This window comes from Prionailurus viverrinus, chromosome D4 (genome assembly GCF_022837055.1).
Source record: "Prionailurus viverrinus isolate Anna chromosome D4, UM_Priviv_1.0, whole genome shotgun sequence".
In the NCBI taxonomy this organism is placed as follows: Eukaryota; Metazoa; Chordata; class Mammalia; order Carnivora; family Felidae; genus Prionailurus; species Prionailurus viverrinus.
Window position 1 is genome coordinate 89,558,280 of NC_062573.1, and position 23,652 is coordinate 89,581,931.

The 23,652-nt window shown below is 56.9% G+C and overlaps 1 protein-coding gene across 1 annotated transcript in view; it reads left to right on the plus strand.

Annotated features, from left to right (window-relative positions):
• Positions 1–23,652, plus strand: part of LAMC3 (laminin subunit gamma 3) — a 56,462-nt gene that overhangs the window by 21,302 nt on the left and 11,508 nt on the right. The window contains exons 5-19 of the mRNA XM_047829977.1: positions 820–1,008; positions 1,094–1,211; positions 2,454–2,552; positions 5,455–5,591; positions 8,223–8,333; positions 10,200–10,392; positions 10,573–10,691; positions 10,783–10,833; positions 14,752–14,970; positions 16,705–16,893; positions 18,639–18,884; positions 19,736–19,889; positions 20,533–20,675; positions 21,169–21,347; positions 22,843–22,981. Of these exons, the coding sequence (XP_047685933.1) occupies positions 820–1,008; positions 1,094–1,211; positions 2,454–2,552; positions 5,455–5,591; positions 8,223–8,333; positions 10,200–10,392; positions 10,573–10,691; positions 10,783–10,833; positions 14,752–14,970; positions 16,705–16,893; positions 18,639–18,884; positions 19,736–19,889; positions 20,533–20,675; positions 21,169–21,347; positions 22,843–22,981 (2,286 nt within the window). The remainder of the gene's footprint in view (positions 1–819; positions 1,009–1,093; positions 1,212–2,453; positions 2,553–5,454; positions 5,592–8,222; positions 8,334–10,199; positions 10,393–10,572; positions 10,692–10,782; positions 10,834–14,751; positions 14,971–16,704; positions 16,894–18,638; positions 18,885–19,735; positions 19,890–20,532; positions 20,676–21,168; positions 21,348–22,842; positions 22,982–23,652) is intronic.

Genomic DNA, 23,652 nt, shown 5'->3' on the forward strand with positions numbered 1-23,652 from the left:
CTGCCCCTGCACCACTCCCTGTCCCCTTGTGCTGCCCGTCGCGTGACATGCCAGCACCCCTGCACCGGGCAGATCTCTGGCCCTCCTCAGTGTATCCTCCGGCCTCACCTACCGCCTGGGACTCTCCCCTCCCTCACCCGGCCAGCCCCCTCCTGCCAGCCCTCAGATTCAGCTCGGCCGTGACCTCTTCCAGGAAGTCTCGTCCCACCCCCCAGGACAGCCCGTGGGGTCCCTCCTCTCAGCTCCCGGAGCCTCCCTGCACCTGTAAGATTTTCACTTGCTCGAGGCATCTGGTCCCCGTCGAACAGCGGTTAGGACGATGCGGGAGCTGCCCCCCCACCCCCCCGCGCTGGGCTCACCACGGGAGTCGAGACGGAGCGGTCCTTCGTACGCTCTCCTGTAGAAAACTGAATCAATGAGCCAAGGAGGGGTGGCCTGTCTTTTCCGTGCATCTGCGCGACCTCGTGGCCACTGGGAACCACGCCCGCGCGATCATTAGGGCTGGGACGATCCGCAAGACATCCTGGAGGGAGCCACGCTGCCACTCCAGAAGGGGGCCGGCCGTGAAGAGTGGCTGGGGACTGTACATCCTGGCTTTCCCGGCAGGGTCCAACGTCTTGGTGCCCCCTTTGTTCTTGAGGGTCCGGTTTGGGAAGATCAGTCGACTGGTCTCCATACCCTTGATCAAGCTTGACCTGCCCCGAGCTGCCGGCTCCTTCATCGCAAGGCGGCTGACTGCCACAGACCCCGCCCCACCCCCGCCCCCCGGGGCCCCGCCCACTCACGCACAGCCCCCTGCCCCCCGCCCCCTGCCCACAGCTTGCAATTGCAGCGGCCACTCTGAGGAGTGTGTGTTCGACCGGGACCTCTTCCGCGGTACGGGCCACGGCGGCCGCTGCCTGCGCTGCCGGGACCACACGGCCGGGCCACACTGCGAGCGCTGCCAGGAGGACTTCTATCGCTGGAGCCCCCGGACGCCGTGCCAGCCCTGTGACTGCCACCCGGCAGGTGAGCGGGCCCCGCCGCCCAGCCCCCACTCCTCCCCCCGCCGCCCGGTTGGAGCCCCCACTGCCCCGAGCCCTTGCTCCCCCAGGTTCGCTACGTCTCCAGTGCGATGACTCAGGCACCTGTGCCTGCAAGGCCACCGTCACAGGCTGGAAGTGTGACCGCTGCCTGCCCGGGTTCCACTCACTCAGTGAGGGAGGCTGCCGGTGAGGGGGCCGGGGGAGCGGGTGTGCACGGCCCAGCAGGGCGCGGGGTGGTGGGCGGATTGGGACCGAGTGCCAGGAAGCAGGGGGAAGGGGATATGAGCTGTCCTTCCCTGCTCCGTTCCACGCCTCTGTCCTTCACTCCTTCACCTTCTTGACTCTGCAGCCAGTCCAGTCCCAGGCGAGGACTACAGGCACCCAGTCCCGGGAGAACGGGAGACAGGGTGTGGGTCCCAGGGAAGCCCGGCCGGTCTTGGGGGTCAAGGGCAGGCTTCCCGTGCGAGGCACTGAGTTCCAGTGTGAGACCTGAGAGGCGGGGGCGGGTGTGCCAGGCAGAAGAAAAGCATGTGCAAAGCCTCTGAGAAGCACCCACGACCGGAAAAATAAAGCTCTTACAAATTCAGAAGCACTTCAAAATGAACTTGGCTTTGGTTGAAACAGTCTCCTTATATATTTGAAAGGCGGTGGAAATGCGCTGGGAGTCATATGGGGAGTCTCGGATGCCTCACAAAATACTCAGCTGTTCTAGGCACAAATCTGGCCCTTAGGTGGGAGTTGCACGCTTCCCCCGTGTTCCTCTGGCCTCTGGACCTTTGCACATGCTCCTAGCCCAGAGCATTCTTCTCTCCGCAACCCCTGCCTCTCACTGGCCTGTGTCTAGCAGACCCCTACACTTTCTTCAGTCCCCAGCTGAGGTGTCCCTCCCCCTGGAAGGCTTTCCTCTACCTGTCCTCCTGTCCCTACCCCAAGCACCTCCTTGGTGCACCTGCAGCCTCTTGTACATCTTCTCCATAGAATGTGTCCGAGCACAGCACCTATCTGTTGGCTTGTTCATCCTCACTGGGCTGTAGGCTCTATGAGCGCAGGAGCCATGGCTTGTCAGATAGTGGATGGATGGAAGGAAGGATGGATAGAAGGATAGATTAAAGGATGGAAGGGAGGGAAGAAGGAAGGTTGCAGGAGTAGGGGGCGAGGCCAACGGACAGAAGGCTGGAAAGATGAATAAACAGCTAGGTGGTTGGAAGAATGCACGGATGGATGAGAGGACGGGTAGGCAGATGGACCACTCTCCAGGTGAGGGGACGGGTCACTTCTTCAGCAAGGTGGGAACAGTGTAGCCAGGCGCAGGCTCTTGGGCGAGCCTGCCTCCTGGTCCTCTAGGGGATGGGGAGGGATGGGGAAATTCCAACGAGGATGGGCTGCTCTCCCTCCGGACTCGCTCCCACCGTCCTGTCTCTTTGGCAGACCCTGCACCTGCAATCCCGCTGGCAGCCTGGGCACCTGTGACCCGCACAGTGGACGCTGCCCCTGCAAGGAGAACGTGGAAGGCAAGCAGTGTGACAGGTGGGCGAGCCGATTCGGTCATAAGCCTGCTGGGCTCGTGGTGGAGGAGCGGGGGGCGTGGTCCATACGGACCCGGGCATCCTCATCGGCCAGCAGCCTTCCTGGGGCGCCACGGGTCTGCCACCCTGGAAGTTCTCTAAAGCTTCTGACGCTGTTTATACTTTGGCCCGCTACCGCTGATGACTAAAGGCTGTGATAGCCTTTTTTTTTTTTTTTTTTTTTTTACATCTTCAAATGAAAGAGCTGGAAAGCATAGGAGAGATGAACTAATCCAAGGATAGCAAATACCTTGGACTCGTACCATAGCCTTCCTGTCTCACACCCAGGGCAGGCATCACGAGTGGGGCACAGCACTCTTTACCGTGAGCCCTACCGTAACCTCAGAATCCTCTCCGTCCTGCTCCAAGAGGCTCCTACCAATTGAGCTGAGGTTCAAGCTTGGTTGCCATTTTCATCATCCCGTCATGGTACAAATGGAGTGTCTAAAGCTCAGTGAGCCGAAATTGCTTTTTCAGAGCCACACGGTTCTTACACTTCCTCTCTAGTGTGTTCTGGGGGTCTTCAAGCCCTGAGCAATGGCAGATGAATGTCCCCTTCCTGGCTTCGGCCCTGACCTCTGAAGCCCTTCGCAGCCAGCGCAGGGTCTGTCTGGGGCTCTGATTCTCTGGCCACAGGCCCTGTGTGTAAAGCACCTGACAGCATTATATTGTGCATTCGAGTCCTGTTAGCCTGTGCTGGGCCCCTGCTGGTTCAGGAAGAAGCTGGTGCCAACGCTGTGGCTGGCCCTGGCCTTGACTTGCCTTGGTCAGCCCCAGGCCGCCCCCCTCACCTTGCCCACACGTGGCCTGTGGGCCCTGGGGTGGAAGCTGGGCTATCTGCTGGGACTTCCTTCTCTGAGATCCCTCACGCAGGGAGGCAGAGTGGAGTCGGGGAACCAGACCCCACCGGGGTTCTCTGCCCCACTGCCTTGCACCTTGCGGATGAGGTGCCTCTGAGCCTCACTTTGCCTGTTTGTCAAATGGGGCAGCTTGATGAGATGTGTTCCTCGGAGCTGGCTAGACATCCGGGGCCATCGGCTGCTTCTTAGGAATCTGATACCTCTGCCCTGGCCAGCTCAAACAGAGCCCCCGGGGTGCCAACTGGGAATCTGAAATATTTCTCCAGGGCTCCTTGGAGAAGCGGCTGATCTAGAGCTGGGGTAGGGAAAATGCAAGATGAGCCCAGAAAGCTTGTGTCTTGTAACAGAAAGCGCGAAAGTGCTTAATTAAGAAAAAAAAAAAAAAATGAAAACAAACAAAACTAAGCCAGGGGACGCCTGGGTAGCTCAGTGGGTTAAGCATCCAATTCTTGATTTCAGCTCAGGACGTGGTCTGATGGTTCGTGGGATCAAGCCCTGTGCCAGACTCTGCCCTGAGAGCACAGAGCCTGCTTGGGATTCTCTCTCCCCACCCCACCCCCCTCTCTCTCTGCCCTTCCCCTGTTCTCATTTTCGGTCTCTCTCAAAAAAACAAACAAACAAACAAAAACAACAACAACAACAACAACAACTCTAAACCAGGATGGGAGCCTGTGTCAAAAGGACACGAGCACTGGGGCACCTGCGTGGCTCAGTCGGTTGAGCGTCCGACTTTGGCTCAGCTCGTGATCTTGTGGTTCTTGAGTTCGAGCCCCGCGTCGGGCTCTGGGCTGACCGCTCAGAGCCTGGAGCCTGCTTTCGATTCTGTGTCTCCTTCTCTCTCTGCACCCCCCCCCCCGCTCTATCTCTCTCTCAAAAAGAAGTAAAAACGTTAAAAAAAGATCACGAGTACCAACCTGAAAGATCCGTGCCAAAGCTGGAACGATTTGAACAAAATAAATAACGACAGTATTGGATTATAACCCCAAGAATAAAATAAATATCCACGAATCCACACCGATATACCCACAGATGAGGGAAAAAATAAATACACCGGGACGAAGGGACAAACCTTCCTTGCAAAAGAATTCCAAATAATAGATGTGGAAAGAACAACGGAAATACAAAATCAGTTCAGATTTCACAGTAACGGTCGCTGTAGACGAGAGCCACCTAATTCAGTGGGCAGGATTTTAAGGAGAAACGGGACGTTTGCATAACCCCAAATACCTCCCTCTCAAAATATTTGTGAATTACTGCGGTGGTTTCAGTCTGTGTGCACAGTTCTTTAATACTCCGCCCTCCGGGGGATGGAGCTTAATTCCTCTGCTCTGCACCGCGGGCTGGATTTAGTGACTTCCTTCTAACGGCGAGCGTGTGGCAGTTTTGGGGCGCGGGAGCGGGGCAGGCAGCACCTTGACCGGGTGGTGAAGGGTAACGTTACTGGTGATGTCACGTGGGCATCACTTACCCCAGCGTGATGTGATGGGAAGGACACCTCCTCTCTGTTTCTTCCCCAAACCCATGGCCCCCAGTCTAATCGGGTCTCTAATCAGAGAAACCCGAACTGAGGGGCATTCTACCAAGCATCTGTCCACTGCTCTTCAAAAGTGGCAAGGTGCTAAAAGACAAGAAATCCCCAGAAGCTGGCATAGACCAGAGGAGACGCCATGTCCTGGATCGGGTCCGGGGCAGAAAACCGACGGGAGTGGAAAAGGGGGCAGAAATCCTAATAAAGCCTGGAGTTCAGTAAACAGCATTCACTCATGTGAATTTCGTGGCCTGGTCACATGTACATCAGCCATGTCAGAGGTTGACATTGGGGAAAGCTCTCTGTGTGATCTTTGCAACTCTTGGAAATCTGAAAAAAAAAAAAAAAAAATGTGTTTCTTAAGTTTTCCCAGTGACTCTGACTCAGGTCAGTCTGGCTGGGATCCCCCGGACCTCCCTGACTCATTCGCTCCCCTCCCCCCCGCCCCGCCCCCGGCACGTCCTGCCTCCTTCCAGATGCCGTCCAGGGACGTTCAACCTGCAGCCCCATAACCCAGCCGGCTGCAGCAGCTGTTTCTGCTTTGGCCACTCCAAGGTGTGCTCGGCCGCTGCCCAGTTTCGGGAGCACCACATCCTCTCCGACCTCCGCCAGGGTAAGAAGTGCTCCCCATGGTCCACAGCAACCTCCAAGAGGTCGGCTCTGCACCAAGGGCGGGGGGCAGGCTGTCCTGCTCTGGGGAGATCCTGCTGTGGTGTATGGGAGGGAGGGGGCGGCCTCCCCGAGGCCCCTCTGTGCCCCTCTGTGCCCCTCTGTGCCCCTCTGTGCCCCTCTGTGCCCCTCAGCGCTCCCCAGTACCTCCTGTACCCCTTGGCTCCCTCCCTCGCCCCTGCCTTTTACCCAGCCTCTAGCAGGGCTGGGAGCTGGGTAGGCGGCAGCCTTTAGATCCCGGGCGGGGATTTCCAATCAGCCTGCTGGGGATTCACACTCGGTCCCCTGGACTCTATTTATGAGCACTTGACGTATGCCAGGCACTGTGCTGAGCTCTTTGCATGCATGGAACCTATGGATTCCCTGGAAGGTAGGTCGGTACTCTCATTCCCATTTCACAGATGGGGCAGCCGAGGCCCGGAAAAGGTATGTCACAGAATTTAATTGTTGGCACCCGGGTTTGTCAGCTCCTGTGTTTGGGGCAGGCCTTCTGTCCGGGTGCAGAGTCCAGAGGTGCCGTGGTGCCCTGGGTCCCCAACTCCAGGTGGTGCATGTGCGTCTTTGGAGCAGGAGAGCAGTGGGGCTCGGCATTCAATCACGGCCTACGGGGACCCTTGCTGCACCCCACAGAGCCCCCCCCCCCCCAACCCCTGCAGCTCCCCCAGCTGGGCTAGAACCTCAAGCGCTGGCTCTGGGGCGCCCCAGACGCGGGGGCAGTGCGCCCTCTGCTGGAGGCTCACGCAGAAAGCAGGACGGAGCCGGGCTCCGCGTGGGGCTGGCCTTGAGGTAGCTTGTCGCGAGTCTAGGAGGTTAGCATCAGGCGGGACTCAGTCTACAGATCCTACGAACACCACCATTTTGTGTTCTCACCTTGAGCCAGGCCCTGGGCTCCGCACAGGTGTCTCGGAGCCCTCACATGACCCTCAGGCCAGCAGTTCTCAGGCTTTTTTTGGTCTCTGGATCCCTTCAGGCTCTGGAAAACGACTGAGGCCTTCAAAGTGCTTTTCTCTACGTGGGTCATTTATATGGCTAACTTCTGTCTTAGAAATGGAGACAGCAATTTTTAAATAACTATATATTAATTCACTTAGAAATGACCACAATAGGGGCACCTGGGTGGCTCAGTCGGTTAAGCATCAGACTTCGGCTCAGCTCATGATCTCAAGGTTCATGGGTTCAAGCCCCAGGTCGGGCTCTGTGCTGACAGCTCGGAGCCTGGAGCCTGCTTCGGATTCTGTGTCTCCCTCTCTCTCTGCCCTTCCTCTACTTTCTCTCTCTCTCTCTCTCAAAAATAAATATTAAAAAAATTTTTTTAATTAAAAGAAATTTTTAAGTATGTTAGCTAACTTGACAATAAATTATATTAAAAAAAATTTAGAAACTGAGCAGAGTAAACGTATAACGTAAAGTAATATCAGCCTGTGAAAAATAACTCTTTTTTAAAAAAAACAAAAAGAAGGGAGTATATTTGCCGTATGGTTCTGCACATCTCTTTATGGCTGCATTAATAGAAGTCTGTTGTGATACCTCATGACTTGCAGTTTCTGGAAAATTCCTCCATTTGCTGCTAAGACATGAAAGATGCAAATAGCATCTTAGTGTTACTAAGAAGATAGCTCGACCTCATGGGCCCCCTGAAAGAGTCTCAGGGTCTCCCGGGGTGTTCAGACCAACTTCAAGAATTGTCGCTGGGCCACGAATACTTCATCGCCCTCGTTTCGCAGAGGAGGAACCAACTTCAGAGAGGTTAAGTAACTTGCCCAGGGTCACACAGCCGGTGAGCCTAGCCTAGCACCGAGGAGCCCCGGACCTCCTCTTCCTGACCTCTTTCTCTTCATCCCTCCCTCCTCACCCCTTCGGTGCCCCAGGGGTTGGGCCTCCACCCCATTCCCCAGCTGCCCCCTTGGGGTCATTTGCTACGTGCCACACTAGGCTAGGTGTACTGCCGCCACCAGAGGGAGGGTGGACGGGACTGGGGACCGGAAGGTCTGGGCTCTCATCCTGGCTCGACCACTTCCTGACCGGGTGGCACCCCTTGGTGCGGTGGGGCTGGTGACACACGCACCTCGAGGGACAAGGGCGGTGAGGTCGTGGGTGAGGGAGTTCTCCGAAGACCTGAAGTTGAGGTCAAGTTCAGTACCGTTAGAGATGGCTCCAGTGTCCCAGTGCCCCGTGCTGGGGTCTCCGGACCGTCTTCATGCTGTGTTCAGAACCCACTGAAGAGGCAAGGCAGGCCCGGAGGTCTGACTTTGCCCTAAACAGGCTCGGCACCCTGAGCTTTCTCCCTTCTCCTGGGGCTACCTGCCACCCCGAGACCCCCATCCGGACTCTGGGATGGGGGTCTGAGCGGCCGGCTGTGGGCAGCATCTGCCAGCAGCAGCTGGCTCTCGCCACCCCCCCCCCCCCCTGCCAGCCAGCCTGTCTCTACAACAGTCTCTCGTCCCCCCGGGCCAGTTGACTCAGGCTGTGCTCAGGCCTCTAGGGGCCACCCGTGGGACCCCGGAAGGGTGTGAGGTGGGAAAGTGTGGAGGCCACCCTCCAGAGCCTCACGCGGGCGCGTGTGTCTGCTCCCCAGGAGCCGAGGGCTGGCGGGCCGGAAGTGTGGGGGGCCCAGAGCATCCCGTGCAGTGGAGCCCAAGGGGGCTGCTCCTGAATCCAGAAGGCGAGGAGGAGCTCACACTACCAGGTACCTGCCAGCCACAGGCAGGGGCACGGCTGCCCCGTGTTCATTTCCTACTGTGACAAATCACCACCGGCCCGGTGGCTAAAAACAGCGCAAACTTATTCTCCAGTGTTCTGGGGGTCAGAAGTCTGAAATGGGTCTCAGGGAGCTAAAATCACGGCATCCACGGGGCTGCGCTCCCGGGACCCCAGGGGAGAGTCTGGTCCCTTGCCTTCTGCAGCTTCTGGAGGCCGCTCACATCCTTCGGCTTGTGGCCCCCCGCCCCCTCCATCTCCAGAAGCATCCGGTCTCCCTGTTGCAGCTTTTCTGCCCCCCTCTTCCATGTGTTAGGGACTTGGGGATTACACCGGGCTCGGGCGCCTGATCCAAGATAATCCCTCCCCTCGAAGGCCGGCTGATCAACAGCCTAATTCCATCTGCGGTCTTCATTGCCCCTTAAGTGCCATGACATGTGACATATTCACAGATTTCTTGGCTCGGGGCATGAGTACCTTTGGGGGCCATTTTGCGCCAACCACGTGCCCTGCGGGGTCTGCCGGAGCATCCCCCCCACCGCCCCCCGGCTTTCTCATCAAGGCCTTGCCACCAGGCTCCTTCCCAGAAATACCTGTACACTTCCCATCCGTCTCTCACCCTACCAGGCCACTGAACGCTCTTCCCGAGGTCACGGGATTCCTGCAGAATCATTCTCGATTATTCTGAACCGCCCCTCACCACATAGGGCAATTTTGGTTTCCTGGAAACTACACCAGACCTAGAACCGGGATCCGGGTGTCCATTCTTAGTTGTCTTGTGGCCAGATTCCGGGTCCACTGGCTCCCCCAACCCAGTCGTGCCCTTGACCTCCCTCTCCAAGAAGGGCCGGAGAGATGGTTCCCAGATGTCTGAGCCGCTCTGTGGACACGGTGCCCAGCCAGGAAGCAGAAGTCACAGGGAGCCTGAGGCCCCATCCTGGGGCAGGTGCCCCAAGCTCAGAGCCCCAAGAACACAAAACACCCGCTATTCCGCGGCTGCTTTGTTGACACATTGAAGAAAAAGTTATTCACTCAGGAAGCACTTGCTGGGTTCTGTGCCGAGTGCCGGGCACAGTGCAGGTGGACGGAGTCAGCCATTTTTATTTCACTTCTTGATACGCACACGGTCTACCGACATGCTGTACCTCCGGCTGACTCCCAAGTGCAGAAGGACCGAAGGGAGACAGAGCCGGGCACGTCCCGATGTGCCCTCTCCTGCCGCGTGGCCGTTTCCCAGCCTAAGCAGTCAGAGGACCCAGAAAAACGGCACAAGTTCGAAAGCTGGGCCCCCCGTTATCTCTTAGACTGCCGCCGCCTTCTTTCTGCTCCGAGCATGTTGTGACTCCGGTGGGAAGCGTGGCCTCGGGGCCACGTGCAGCATGCTGGCCTTGTAACTTGCTCTGAGCCTCACGCTCAGCTCCCACGGGCGCGGGGCCGCCAGAGTCTGCTCGTGGGGTGTCGTCGCGAGCATGGCTTGCCAACGGGCGGCCGGGTGTCCCCCACTGTGCGTGTTGTGTGTGTGTGCGTGTGTGTGTGTGTTCGGTATCCGCCCTGCTCCCAGATCGACTCCACCGTCCCCTCGGACTTATAAAGCCAGAGCTCAAGGCAGTGATGGCAGAGCACTATGCCGGCTGTGGGGCCCTGTGTTACTGCAAGGTCACAGGCGCGTGAAGCCGGCCTGCAGGGAAGGTGTGGGAGGCCACCCTCGGTGTCCGATATGCCGGGAGGCCTTCGATTTTCTCCTTCTGTCGTTTTTATCTTGATTGAATGTTTGTCAATAAAGTCAATATACCGTAGACATTTGAAACCAAGGTAATTAAGTACAGACGTCAAAGCCTTCTTCTCTTGTCGTCAGAGAAATTCCTGGGAGACCAGCGGTTCAGCTGCGGACAGCCCATCACACTGACCTTCTGGGTCCCCCCCGGGGGCTCCCCACTCCCCGTGCGGCTGAGGCTGGAAGGGGCGGGCCTGGCCCTGACTCTACGACCCTCCAGCCTGTCGGGCCCCCGGGATGCTGGGCAGCCGGGGGAGGCCCAGCTCACGTTCCAGTAAGTGCCTTGCGGAGTCCTGGGAGGTGGGGTCGGGCATTCGGGGTGGCCCCTGAGGTCTGGGCACACTCGGATCCTCCTGTGGTCTGGGGCCTTCCCCGCTCTCCACCCCAAGCTGGGGGCTCCTTGGTACCACCTGCCCCCGGCCTCAGGTTCCCGTTTGTCCCCCACCCCCGCCAGGTTGCAGGAGACCTCTGAGGACACGGCCCCTCCGCTGCCCCCCTTCCACTTCCAGCAGCTGCTCGCCAATCTGACGGCTCTGCGCATCCGGGCCGGCGGCCAGAGCGCAAGCCCTTCCGGTCAGTGATGATGGGGACGGCCCTCCTCACCCGCCGGGCCCCGGGGCACCCTCATGCCTAGCAGACACTTAGCATCCCCGTTTTGCCACAGAGACGTCTGAAGGTCAGAGAAGTAGGACACTGGCTGAAGGTCGTGGAACTGGTAAGGACTGGGAGGGTGGGTGCTGAGGACAGAGGCAGGGGCTGAACGAGTGGCGGGGGGGGGGGAGGTGGGGCTGAGGATGACCAGTTCTAAGAGACAGGTGTGTGGCCACGAAGCAGCCAAGAGCTGTGGGGCGTAGTCACTCCAGGGCAGAGTCTGCCATTATTGCCAGGAGGAGGGACCTTTGAGGGTCCTCTGTGGGCGCTGGTCTCAGGGACAGGCGCGGATCCCAGAGTTGGCTCCTCCTGCTGGTCGTTGGTGGTATCGCACCTAAGTCACCCTGAGAGCCGATTGGGTTTCTAAACCTTCTCCGGGGAGCTGGGTCAGGACGCTGCTTCCAGAGAGATTTCTCACCACCTCTCACCCTGGCCACATGGTGATCATCCTTGCGGACTGTTCCTGGCTCCCCCCACTCTTCTTAAGGTACTTTCTTTTAATTTTTTTTTAAGTTTATTCATTTTTTGAGAGAGAGAGTGTGAGCAGGGGAGGGGCAGAGAGAGAGAGAATGATGGAATCCGAAGCAGGCTCCAGGCTCTGAGCTGTCAACGCAGAGCCCGACGCGGGGCTCAAATTCACGAACCGTGAGACCATGACCTGAGCTGCAGTCGGATGCTTCACCGACTGAGCCACCCAGGCGCCCCTTAATGTACTTTCTCCTTCTCTCCACCCCCCCATATCTGTATATGCCTAGACCAGGCATCCTCTGTGTCCCATTTTAGAACAGGTATTTCAGGGGTGCCTGGGTGGCTCAGTAGGTTAAGTGTCCAATTTTTTTTTTAACATTTATTTATTTTTGAGAGACAGAGCACGAGCAGGGGAGCAGCAGAGAGAGAGAGGGAGACAGAATCCGAAACAGGCTCCAGGCTTCGAGCTGTCAGCACAGAGCCCGACGCGGGGCTCGAACCCACGAACCGTGAGATCATGACCTGAGCCGAAGTCGGATGCTTAACCGACTGAGCCTCCCAGGCGCCCCGAGCGTCCAACTCTTTATTTCGGTTCAGGTCGTGATCTCAAGGCTCATGGGTTCAAGCCCTGTGTTGGGCTACATGCTGACAGTGTGGAGCCTGCTTGGGATTCTCCCTCTCTCTCTGCCCCTACCCTACTCACTCTCTCACTCTCTCTCTCTCAAACTAAATAAATAAACTTTAAAAAGAAAATCAAAACAGGTGCTTCACATACAACACCCCTTTACCATTTAGAGATGAAATTTAAATTTTTTTTTTTTAATGTTGATTTATTTTTGGGACAGAGAGAGACCGAGCGTGAACGGGGGAGGGGCAGAGAGAGAGGGAGACACAGAATCGGAAGCAGGCTCCAGGCTCTGAGCCATCAGCCCAGAGCCTGACTCGGGGCTCGAACTCACGGACCACGAGATCGTGGGCCCGAGCCGATGTCGGACGCATAACCGACTGAGCCACCCAGGCGCCCCTAGAGATGAAATTTATAGATACCATAACTTACACAGACACAATGTTTTCAAACCAGTGTAGTATCCTAGTTGTAACAGACAGGGTAAATAAAAAGAAAGTAAACGACGTACAAAAACAGTCATTGAATTCCAGAGTGTCGGTGTTCAGCCATGACCATACTGGAGGACATAATGAGGTAATCAGAGTTGCCCCCACTGTGGTGAATAACTGTGGGTTTCGGAGCAACTGAAGCTCAGAAGGCATTTGCAGAGGCAGCGAGCAGGGAAATTGTGACTGGTGCTGGCTTGGTCGATGCGGTTCTTCTAGAAGGTTGACTTAGCCTTGGCGCTTTCGTTGTTGCGTTACGGGAAAAACACGTTGGCAGAGTAACCGTCCATTTGTGGGTGAAGCTGTGAAACCAAGTTTCAGACATCCATCTGAATAGGACTGACCTTTGTTCCTTAAAACCCTTTGTGTGTGTCATTTTGAAGTCATCACTAAATGGGACTATTTGTCAGATCACTGTGAGCAGGGCAGTCACAGAGGGGGACCAGAGCACGGACGGGGTGCACACTGGCAACAGACTTCAAGAGCTGGGGGGCCACTAGGGGGCACGATTTTCCAAAGCGGTGAAAAACTCTGAGCACGACAAAGCCCAGGGTTCCCCCCGCGTTCAGGGTACCCGCATGGCTAGACAATCCGATGTGCACCTACACCATTCAAAAATGCCCTGTGCTCGTGTGTAAAATGGAGTGGGAGTTGGGGTTCAGATGTTTGCGGAGGTGTTTCCCTGCCTTTTCAGCATCCAGCAAGACCTCTGAAAGTCACGGGGGGCTTCTGCTCATGTCAGGATGTCTAATACCCCTGACCCTTGTCTCCCCATCATTGTGATGACCAGAACAGCCACAGATTTCCTTCTAGGGCGGGGAAGTGACTGGGTCCTTTAGAGAACGCTTCGCTTAAATGGCCAGCTTTCCCCGGGCCCCTTCAAGTCAGACTCGGGGGTTATAAGCCGGCCCTTCCTGCCTCAGCCCCCTCTTTCTCTTTGGAGCTCTGGGCTGTGTCCGTCCACATCTTTCTGCATGCATGGTCTTGTGTGTGTGTGTGTGTGTGTGTGTGTGTGTGTGTGTGTGTGTGTTTACATCTGTGCTTTTTGACGCCTCACACAGTCTGATGTGGTGCCGCTTGCTTTTTTCAGCTAACGTGTGTCCTGGGGGCTGTCACCTGTCCTACACGTAGAAAAAGGCTGGCTGTCCGTCCACCGCGTATCGTTCCGCAATATAGATGCTCCCGAGAGTTTCAACCGTCCCTCTCTTTGTAGATGTTGAAACGGTTTCCACGTTTCCACTATGCATACGGTGCTGCCGAGAACAGGGAATACGGAAGGGTCTTTGTCTCCTTGGGCGCGTCTGTCTTTAGCACAGATCCCTCAACGTGGGAATGTGAGGTGTTGGGTCAAAGGGTGCACGTTTGATACATGCTGCCAGGTTTTGGCTGCACCGATCTATGTTCTCAGGACACGCGTCCGCCCTTCTCCACTGCCCACCTGCTCTGGTTGTTAATGGATAGTTGTTACATTTTGCCCTGAGTTTCTAGTTGTTTTCTGGCGCGAGGGTTGGCCTGATAGGAGCTACCGCTCTTCACTAAAAGCAGAGCCCCCTAATTTATAGTCCTATATCCCTGGGCATGGGTCCCCCACACTGTCTTTCCCTGTCCGTGATCTTGAAATGCTTACCAATCGGAGGGTTATGAATGGTACGGTTGTTTAAATGTACATATCTGATAAGCTGTGAGAATGAATGGCTTTCCAGAAAATTCCCAGCCATATCCATTTTTTGTTCTCAAAAAATCCCTCTTTAAGAGACGCCTGGGTGGCTCAGTTGGTTAAGCGTCCAACTTGATTTCGGCTCAGGTCGTGACCTCATGGTTCATGGGTTCAAGCCCCGCGTCAGGCTCCATACCGTTAGCGCAGAACCTGCTTGGCATTCTCTCTCTCCCTCTCTCTCCGTCCCTTCCCCTGTTCACTCTCTCTCAAAAAACAATCAAACAAACAAAACTAAATTAAAAACTACCTATTTGGGGGCGCCTGGGTGGCTCGGTCGGTGAGGCGTCGGACTTCGGCTCGGGTCATGATCTCGCAGTTGGTGGGTTCGAGCCCCGCGTCGGGCTCTGTGCTGACAGCTCAGAGCCCGGAACCTGCTTCCGATTCTGTGTCTCCCTCTCTCTCTCTCTCTCTCTGCCCCTCCCCTGCTCATGCTCTGTCTCTCTCTGTCTCTCCAAAAATGAATAAACATTTTTTTTAATTTTTTAATAAAAAAATAAAAATAAATTTAAAACACTGCCTATTTTTCCTTTGTCTTTTGTCTGCTTTTTAAAAATTATAATCGACCCATAGGCTGCCTTTTGTCTGTGAGCCAATAACCCTTTGCTTGTTACATATATGAACAGGAAGGTCTTGGGGGGGAAATGTGTGCCTGTAACTCTGTTCCTCTCTGTCCTCGTTCTGCAGGCCAGGTATTCCTGACTGAGGTCCGGCTCACGTCAGCCCAGCGGGGGCTCTCCCCACCAGCCTCCTGGGTAGAGACTTGCTCATGTCCCAAAGGGTACACAGGCCAGTTCTGTGAATCCTGCGCTCCAGGATACAAGAGGGAGACACCACTGGGGGGTCCCTATGCCAGCTGTGTCCCCTGCACCTGCAACCAGCATGGCACCTGTGACCCCCACACAGGTGAGTCCTGGCACCCCACCCCAAAGCCACCTAAGGCTATACACCCAGCGCGGCAGGTGAGTGCTGACCCGAACGGGGTCAGCCGTGTGCATGTGTGAGTGATCACCGAGGGCGATACTACTAAAATGGTGTCCCCGAGTTCCTCCGCGTGCCCTGCCGGGCACCTTTCTACACGCCGCCGAGTCATTGATTCCTGCAGTTACCCGTCTTACAGTTTAGGGACCCAAGGCGCAGGGAGCCGGCCCGGCCAGCAGGTGGCAGAGCTGCTCCTGCCGCAAGTCACAGCCAGCTGTTTACCCCCCTCGCAGCAGACGAAACCCAGGGAGAGCCTTCGACCCAGGTCACTAGGTGGGAGGTGCTGGACGGGGGCCGGACCCTGGCCTCTCTCCACACCGTGGGCCTCTCACACCGGAAGCGAGAGGGTCAGCGCCCCGCTGCCCTCCTGGAGCAGGTGGGGTCCCTGAGGAGGGTAATGCAAGCTCAGCTTCTCTCAGGCTCCACACTGGAGCAGACAAAGGACAGCAGCCTGGGAATCGGCGGCCTGGCCAGTCGGGACAGGCACACGGTCCATGAGGGGCTTCCTCCCCTCCTTGGCCGTGGCAGGCATCACAAATCGAGCCCAGATGAGGCCTCGTAATCCTAACACGTGCTGGTCCAGGTGGCCCCGACCAAGGAGGCCTGACATGGGGCCAGTCTGTCATCCCTCAGAACCCTCGGCCGTCCCATGACTTCCTGCTCAGTTTGGGCAAGTCCTCATCTGTCAAATGGGCCGAGTGGCCACTGCTGCTCATGCTAGAGAGAAGAAGCAGTGAGCGTGTGGATCTGGGCTGAGTCAGGGACCAGTAGAAGGCAGCACAGGCGTGATGGTCCCCCTGTTTCACTTGTCTACCCTGAATTCTCTTTTCCCTGTTCACCTCAGCCCCAGCCGAGTGCTGCGGGGCCTGTTCTATGAGACCAGCCAGCTTCTGTGAACCTGTTCTTTGCAAAATCATGTTGGGAACAGACTCCCGGGCCTCTGTGGCTCTTTTTTTGTTGTTGTTGTTGTTTTTAATGTTTGTTTATTTTTGAGAGACAGAGTGCAAGCGGGGGGAGGGGCAGAGAGAGGAGACGGAGGATCCGAAGCAGGCTCCAGGTTCCGAGCCATCAGCACAGAGCCCGACGCAGGGCTCGAACTCACAGACCGTGAGATCATGACCCGAGCCGGAGTCGGACGCCTAACCGACTGAGCCGCCCACGCGTCCCCAGGGGTCTGTGTCTTTTGGCCCCTGAGGTTAAGAGGCCACAGAGGAAGGGGCAGGAAAACCATGAGTGGGAACACAGATAGGTCATCTGTTGGTTCAGTTGTAGGTTTCAAAGAACAAAACGCTAACGGTAACAGTAATGATCGTGCTGGGTGCCAGGGACTATGCAAGGTACTCTGGCTGCATGATCCTGCTGAATCCTGACAAAGAAAGACCCTTGCGGTCAGGGCCATTGTCGTGGCCATCTTGTAGGTGAGGTCACTGAGGCACAGGGCGTTAGATGGTTTTCCCAGCTTCACGGGGTCAGTACGTGGTGGGCGTGAACCCAGGGTGGACTTTCTTACCCCCAGGCCAAACTGCCTCCACCTTGGAAGGTTTCCACCTCAGTTCTGCATGGGGATATGCCTTGTGAGCCCGACCACCAAGATGGTCCCCGTCTCTGGAGCATTCTGGGCTCGAGCAGTCATAACCAGGTGCTTCTCTTGCCCCACAGGGATCTGCCTGTGTGGTCACCACACCGAGGGGCCGTCCTGTGAGCGCTGTTTGCCAGGTTTCTATGGCAGCCCCTTCGGAGGCCGAGCCGATGACTGTCAGCCTTGTCCGTGCCCTGGACAGTCAGCCTGCACAGCCATCCCAGAGAGCAGGGAGGTAGTGTGCACCCACTGTCCCCCGGGCCAGAGAGGTGAGTGGCTCATGCTCAGGGGCTCTGCTTCTGTCCTGGGCTCCAGGAGCGGGGTCCTGGGTTTGGAGTGTGACAGATTGGGGAAGGCCCAGCTTAGCCTGACCTCTCAGAACATGGCCAGGGCTCCCAGCTGCCATAGGTCCCTGGCAGAACTTGAACCATTGAGCATTTCCAGGAGAGTTCTTTTTTAAAAAAAATTTTTTTAATGTTTATTTCTGAGAAAGACAGAGACAGAGCGCGAGCCGGGGAGGGGCAGAGAGAGAGGGGGACACAGACTCCGAAGCAGGCTCCAGGCTCCGAGCTGTCAGCACAGAGCCCGACGCGGGGCTCAAACCCACGAACTGCGAGCTCATGACCTGAGCCCAAGTCGGACACTTAACCAGCTGAGCTACTCAGGCGCCCCGAGGAGAGTTTTTGAAAACCCCCATCTGGGCCCTGGCCCCATGGAGCCCGGCTTGCTAGCTTGACACAGAACCTGAGAATCTGTATTCATAACAGGTGCTCTGGCTAATTCTGATACGCGGTGAAGGAGGAAAATCTCTGATTACACTCTGAGCTTTTAAAACACGTTGCCAGATGTTGTATGAGGCGGAAACTGTCCCACCCCCCACTCCAGGACCCAGGGCCACCCTCGACATCTGGTGCTTTTACAGCTCTTTTGAGATAGGATTCGCATACCCTACAAACCACCCGCTTCTACAACTCCACGTGTTTTGGGGGGGCATACTCCATTATTAATTTCTTAAGTTATGGCAAAAAATATGTAACATAAAATTTGTCATCGGAACCAACCCCCACCCCCCTTCCACAGCCTCTAATAAGCACCGTCCTGCTTCCTGTCTCTCTGTATCTGACTCTTCCGGGGACCCCGTACAAGTGACTTCCATCCAATGTTTGTCCTTCTGCGACTGGCTTATTCCACTTGACATAAATGTTTCCAAGGTCCTCAGACATCTGATTTTGTGTCCGGTGGCCCTGAGGTCCATTTGGTCCTATCACGTGCCTGCTTTGCTAGGGGACCGCTCTGAAAGCAGCTCCCCCTAGGGCCAGCAGCAGCGAGGGGGCAGCGGGCCCAAGACGGGAGGACCCTGCACCCCACCCTGCCGTCACGCTGCGCCTCTGTTCCATAACCTTCCCCACATTTTCTGGCTCCCCTGGTCTGCAGACTCGAGGTGGATGTGGAAAGTTAGAGAAGTTCAGTCTGGCCCAGGCGGAGAGGTGCTTGAGGGGGATTTGGGGGTGGGGGGAGCAGGGCACTGCTGTGTGTAGAAGAAACAACCCCTGGGAAGGTCGCCTGGGTGGGCGCCAGCCCTGCCCCCCTCATCCCACCAGCACCCCGAGGGCCTCACTGGCGAAGAGGATGGCTGGCGGGGTGACAAGGAGGGTGACGCCAATGAGCAGGCAGTGACGGCCACTACTGTTGTCGCGCCAGGAGCTGTGCTAAGAGCTTTGCACAAATTATCTCACCAAGCCCTCTCCCCGGTCCTCCGCGGCAGCTGCATTACTGTCCCCGCCTTGTAGATGAGGAGCCCGAGTTCAGAGAGGCCCGGGGGCTTGCCCTAGACCGCACAGCCAGCTGATGGCTGAGCTGGGCCCTGGCCCTGGGGCCCTCGCTCTGATCCACAAGGAGACGCGAGGGCCGCTCGCTTTGGTTCACGCCCGCCCTCCCCCCCCCACCCCTGTGGAGACCCAGCAGCCCCTCCCTCAGGCCTGCTCCTCCACGTGCAGCCCCCTCCCTTCCCCAGGGCGGCGCTGTGAGATCTGTGATGACGGCTATTTTGGGGACCCTCTGGGGCTCTCTGGGGCCCCCCAGCCCTGCCGGCGGTGCCAGTGCAGTGGGAACGTAGACCCCAACGCCGTGGGCAACTGTGACCCCCAGTCTGGCCGCTGCCTGCGTTGCCTGCACAACACGACAGGTGCCCACTGTGAGCGCTGCGAGGAAGGCTTCTACGGGAGCGCCCTGGCCCCTCGGCCCGCAGACAAATGCACGCGTGAGTACCCACCTCCCAACCCACGGTGAGGGGCGCGTGGTGGGACCCCTCTCCTCCAGCTCTAGCCATCAACTCCACGGGGCTGTGCAACCTTAGGCAGATTACTCACCTGCTCTGTTTCTTTGTCTGAAAGGTGTGGTAAGGGTTTGCTCTCCTCCAAGGGCTCTCTCAGCCTTGATCTGATCAACTGAGCCTGTGCTTTATTTATTTATTTTTTGCCTTGATGATTTAGCACTTACCTCCAGCTCCGCAGTTAGCGCCCATGACGGACCTCCATGGCCACGGCACTCAGCACATTTGTGCTGCCCCCACCGGGCTCCCATCAGGGTGTTCCTCTCCGCCGCCTGGGTTCACCCTCAGCCCTCTGTCCCCACTCAGAGGGCCATACCTCCGCCCGTGGAGGGCTTCCAGAAATGCTCAGGGAGAAGTTCAGCATTTCCCCCACACTTACTTGCTCCAGAGCCCTTTCTCCACGTGCCACCTGTCGGCACCCTGCCGGCCTCTTGTTTTATGGAGCCCAGGAGGGCAGGGTCAAGTGACCCGAGACAGTGGGTACAGAGGTCCACCCACGACTCCCTGGCCAAGTCTCTGGCTTTCTCTCCAGCCAGCGGGGGTTCAGGGCAGGCTCAGAAGAGCCCTCTGCCTCCATGATGGTTCTAGGCTGTCTCTCCAAGGACGTAGGAGATGGGTTGCGATTTGAGCCCGGCCCTAGAGCCTTTTTCCAGAAACAGCTTAGGCGTCTGGGCCGAATGTGAGTCATCTCTGTGTGCGCCCCATCTTCTCCTGGACCCCCAAAGGTTGGATGGCGATCTGCATGGTTCCCCAACACCGTTTTCTGCTTCCACCCCCAGCCTGCAGCTGCAACCCGGGGGGCTCAGTCAGTGAGCAGAGACCCTGCGACCCGGCGAGTGGCCAGTGCACCTGCCTGCCTCATGTGACGGGACGGGACTGTAGCCACTGCAGCCCCGGTTTCTATGACCTCCGGCCCGGGAGGGGCTGCCGGAGGTGAGTGGGGTGAGGCTGTGGGTGCCCTTCTCCCTGCGTGTGTCTCCAGGATGGAGGGCGTCCCGGGCAGCCTCCAGAGAGGGATCTGGCTTGGAATGTGCCATCCCAGGCTCCCCGCCAGGTACACCGTGCCCTGTACCAAAGGGGGACAAAGGGATGGTCCCTTGGGGGTCAGACTCGTGGCCCTGCCAACCCAGGATGTGGGCCAAGGACAGCCCTAAGGGATGTCCAGGTGGCCAGGGGGGCCGGTTTGCTCTCTGTCTCCCTTCTCAGTGACGCTGTTGCTTGGTGACCTTTTTGGCCACAACAGCCCCTTCGTGCCTCTGGGGTACAGTGGAGGGCTCCAGGGAAATGCCCGGTGAAACAAACAGGTTTCTTCCTTGCAAGACTCCTCAGAGCCTTTAATATGCTAGTTGCATTGTGACTTCCCAACAGAGGGGTATAGTCTCCAAGATTTATATGTCCCCATAGCCTCTGTGGGGAGGGGAGGGAGTGGCATTTTGTGAGCCTGTGCTTCCCCGGGGGCACAGCTTGGGGAAAGCTGTTTGACATGTACGGACTTCGAGATGGGGCCTCGTGTGCAGAGGATGTGATCTGCAGTCCCGGCCGCTTGTCTCAGACCCGGTCCCTTCCCCTGTCATAGCTGCAAGTGTCACCCGCTGGGCTCCCAGGAGCACCGGTGTCACCCCAAGACCGGGCAGTGCCCCTGTCGTCCAGGCGTTGAGGGCCAGGCCTGCGACAGATGCCAGCTGGGTTTCTTCGGCTTCTCCATCAAGGGATGCCGAGGTGAGGAAGCTGGGTGCTTCCTGGCCACCCAGAAGGTGGGGCCTGAGGTCTCTGGGCAACGAGGGGCCGCCAGCCACGTGGCAAGAGAGTAAAGGATCGGGTGGAGGCCTGTCTTCTAAGAGCGGCCATAGAAATATGGAGGGAGGGAGTGTAGGGGACCCAAAATCGAGTCCCAGGCTCCACTGCTAAATTCCTCTGTGCTGAGGCCATCGGGTCACCTCTCTGGGCCTTGGTTTCCATATTCGTATAACTGGATGGCATGGCAGTTCCTAAACATGGCGGGTTCTCAGACCCAGGGACACTGAAATAAGTCAGCTGTCACCTCCGACCTTCTGACTCAGTCTCCCAGGAAGGACCCAGGAATGTGGTTGAACTTCTGGCGGGGGGTGGGGGTCTGGAGTAGCCAGCTGTGAGGATGCAGGGGACCTGGGGGTTCTGATGTGAGAGGGGGGAGCATCAGGGCATTCAGCGCCACCTGCCCCGGTCCCCCCAGCCTGCAGGTGCTCCCCGGTGGGGGCCGCCTCGGCACAATGCCACGAGAACGGTACGTGCTTGTGCAGGCCCGGCTTCGTGGGGTACAAGTGTGATCACTGTCAGGAAAACTTCTTCGTCACGGCCGGTGGCACACACTGTCAGGAGTGCCCGTCCTGCTACGCCCTGGTGAAGGAGGAGGTGAGCCCACCCATCCAGGCCCCATCCAAGACGTCTCGACCTACCTCCCGTCGCTTCACACACACACACACACACACACACACACACACACACCACCACCGTGAGCACCAGCTCTGTGCTGGGCACCAGGAAATGACTGCTTCCCCATGGCCCTCTGGCCTTCTGGAACCACCGGTCACCTTCTCCCTGTGCTCACCCAGCCATCTGGCTGACGCCAGCCCTGCTCAACCCTCACCTCTGCTCGTCCCTATCTCCTGAGTGGACAGGAGAGCAGCACCTGTCACCGGGTGTCCTTCCCAACCACCCAGACCCAGGTCTCACGCTTCCTCGAGTTCAGTGGGGACGAGACCATAGATGGCCCTTGGCGGGGAGGGTCGGGAGGAGGGCCAGGCCAGTTCCGGGGCGTGAGTAGAATTTTGAGCAGGGAGCTGGTGTGATGCAGGGGTGAGGAGCATGACCTCTGGGGTTCCCCTCCCCAAACCCGTTAGTTGTCCCCAGCAGCAGGTAACCGCTTGGGTAAATTTCGTCTCTCTCTCCTGCTCCAAAATGGACACAGGCCTGCGACCCCTTACCTGAAACTGGTGAGACCAGCCTTCAGGATGGTGATACCGTCGAAAGACACAATGATGGGTGCTGAATATTAGCCACCCCCCTCCCCCCCAGCAGTGCCTGAGTCAGTCCCTGCAGTCAAACCCATTGATGTATCTGCAGGAAAACAGACAAACGGTCCCACCCAATAAAAAATAAGGACCACCAACAGCCTAGGTCAGAACGGTTTCGCTCCTAAATGAGTTTAGAATATTTTTAACCTCATTTTGCCACCAAATAAGGAATGGAAAGCCCTGTGGTTTCTCAGAACATTCTGGACTTTGGGCTCGAAGAGAGAGCTCAGGATCTGCATCTTCTGGCCCTTAGGGTGCTTACAAGTTGAACGAGAGCTGGTGCGTGGCCAGCAGCCGCTAGCGGCTGGCTCGTAGCAAGTGCTCTATAAATGCAGTCATTGTATGTGATTTGGGGGACGCCTGGCTGGCTCAGTCAGTAGAGCATGCAACTCTTGATCTCAGGGTTGGGAGTTCAGACCCCGTGTTGGGCATGGAGCCTACTTAAAAAGAAAAAAATAAATAAATGCAAATAAAAACAAATAAAAGAACAGCGCTAGGAGGCGTTGCATGGCATTACTCATTCAGTCAGCTGTATCCACCTACACCTGCTCTTTGGCAATATAGCAGGACAGACAGATTCTCCTGGGGATTCCCTTTCCATCCCTCTCTCAGCTAACAGGTGCCATGGGTGTGAGAAGGGAAGGGACCGCCATGAGGAAGGGTGGGCAAAAGCTGGTTCTTAAAGGTCTGGTGTGTCCTCAACTTTGATGCCCAGGATAAGATGGGAGGAGGGGACCATCAGGGAGGGAAGGCGGGACAGAAGCCAGGGGAGAGGTGTGCAGACAGGACTTCCAGGCCACCAGCCTCACATGCCCTTCTTTTCCTAACTCCAGGCTTCCAAGCTGAAGGCCAGGCTGACCCTGATGGAGGGGTGGCTGCAGGGGTCCGACTGTAGTGAGCCCTGGGGACCACTGCACGCTCTGCAGGGAGAGGCCCCACGGGGAGACGTCTACCGGGGACGTCTGCTACAAGGTGAGCAGGCAACGGGATGGCTGGCTGATCAGACACCCCCTTTGGAGACCTTCATTCTGGTCTCAGGATGCTTTGAAGGCTCTGAGCTCGGTCCTAGAAGAACTCACTTCCTGGGAGAGCCTGTCCTCCCCAACTAAGTGGGCTCCTCCCATGACACAGCCTTGTCCCCACCCCAGGCCTTTCCTTCAATGTCCCCAACTCAGTTGTACTTTGTAACTCTATTAGTCTCTGACTATAACATCTATCCCCTGTGTCCCACCGGACTGTAAGCTGGGTGAGGACAGGAGCTGGGTTAGCTCATTAGTTCAGTCAAGCAACAAATAATCACTGAGGTGCTGTCCCGGGTGCTGAACAGGTAACATTTCTGCTGTCTTGACGGTTGGCCATTTTGCTCATTCCCCAGTATAGAATAGAAATAAACAAGTACGTGAGAAAAAAACAAAAACAAAAAAACCTGTTATTAGAGCCAGGTGGAATTTGGCCTTGGGACACCGCAATTTAGGAAGTATTGAAAATGAATTGACTCTTCTGTATAATTTCATGTTCATAAGCATTTATGCTCCTTTAGCAGTCAGGCATAGGTAAGCTGAGCACTTGTTAGCAAGACTAATGATCAGAACAGAGAGCTTCCAGATGCTGTGCGTTAAAACGACCATACCGACCCACACAGC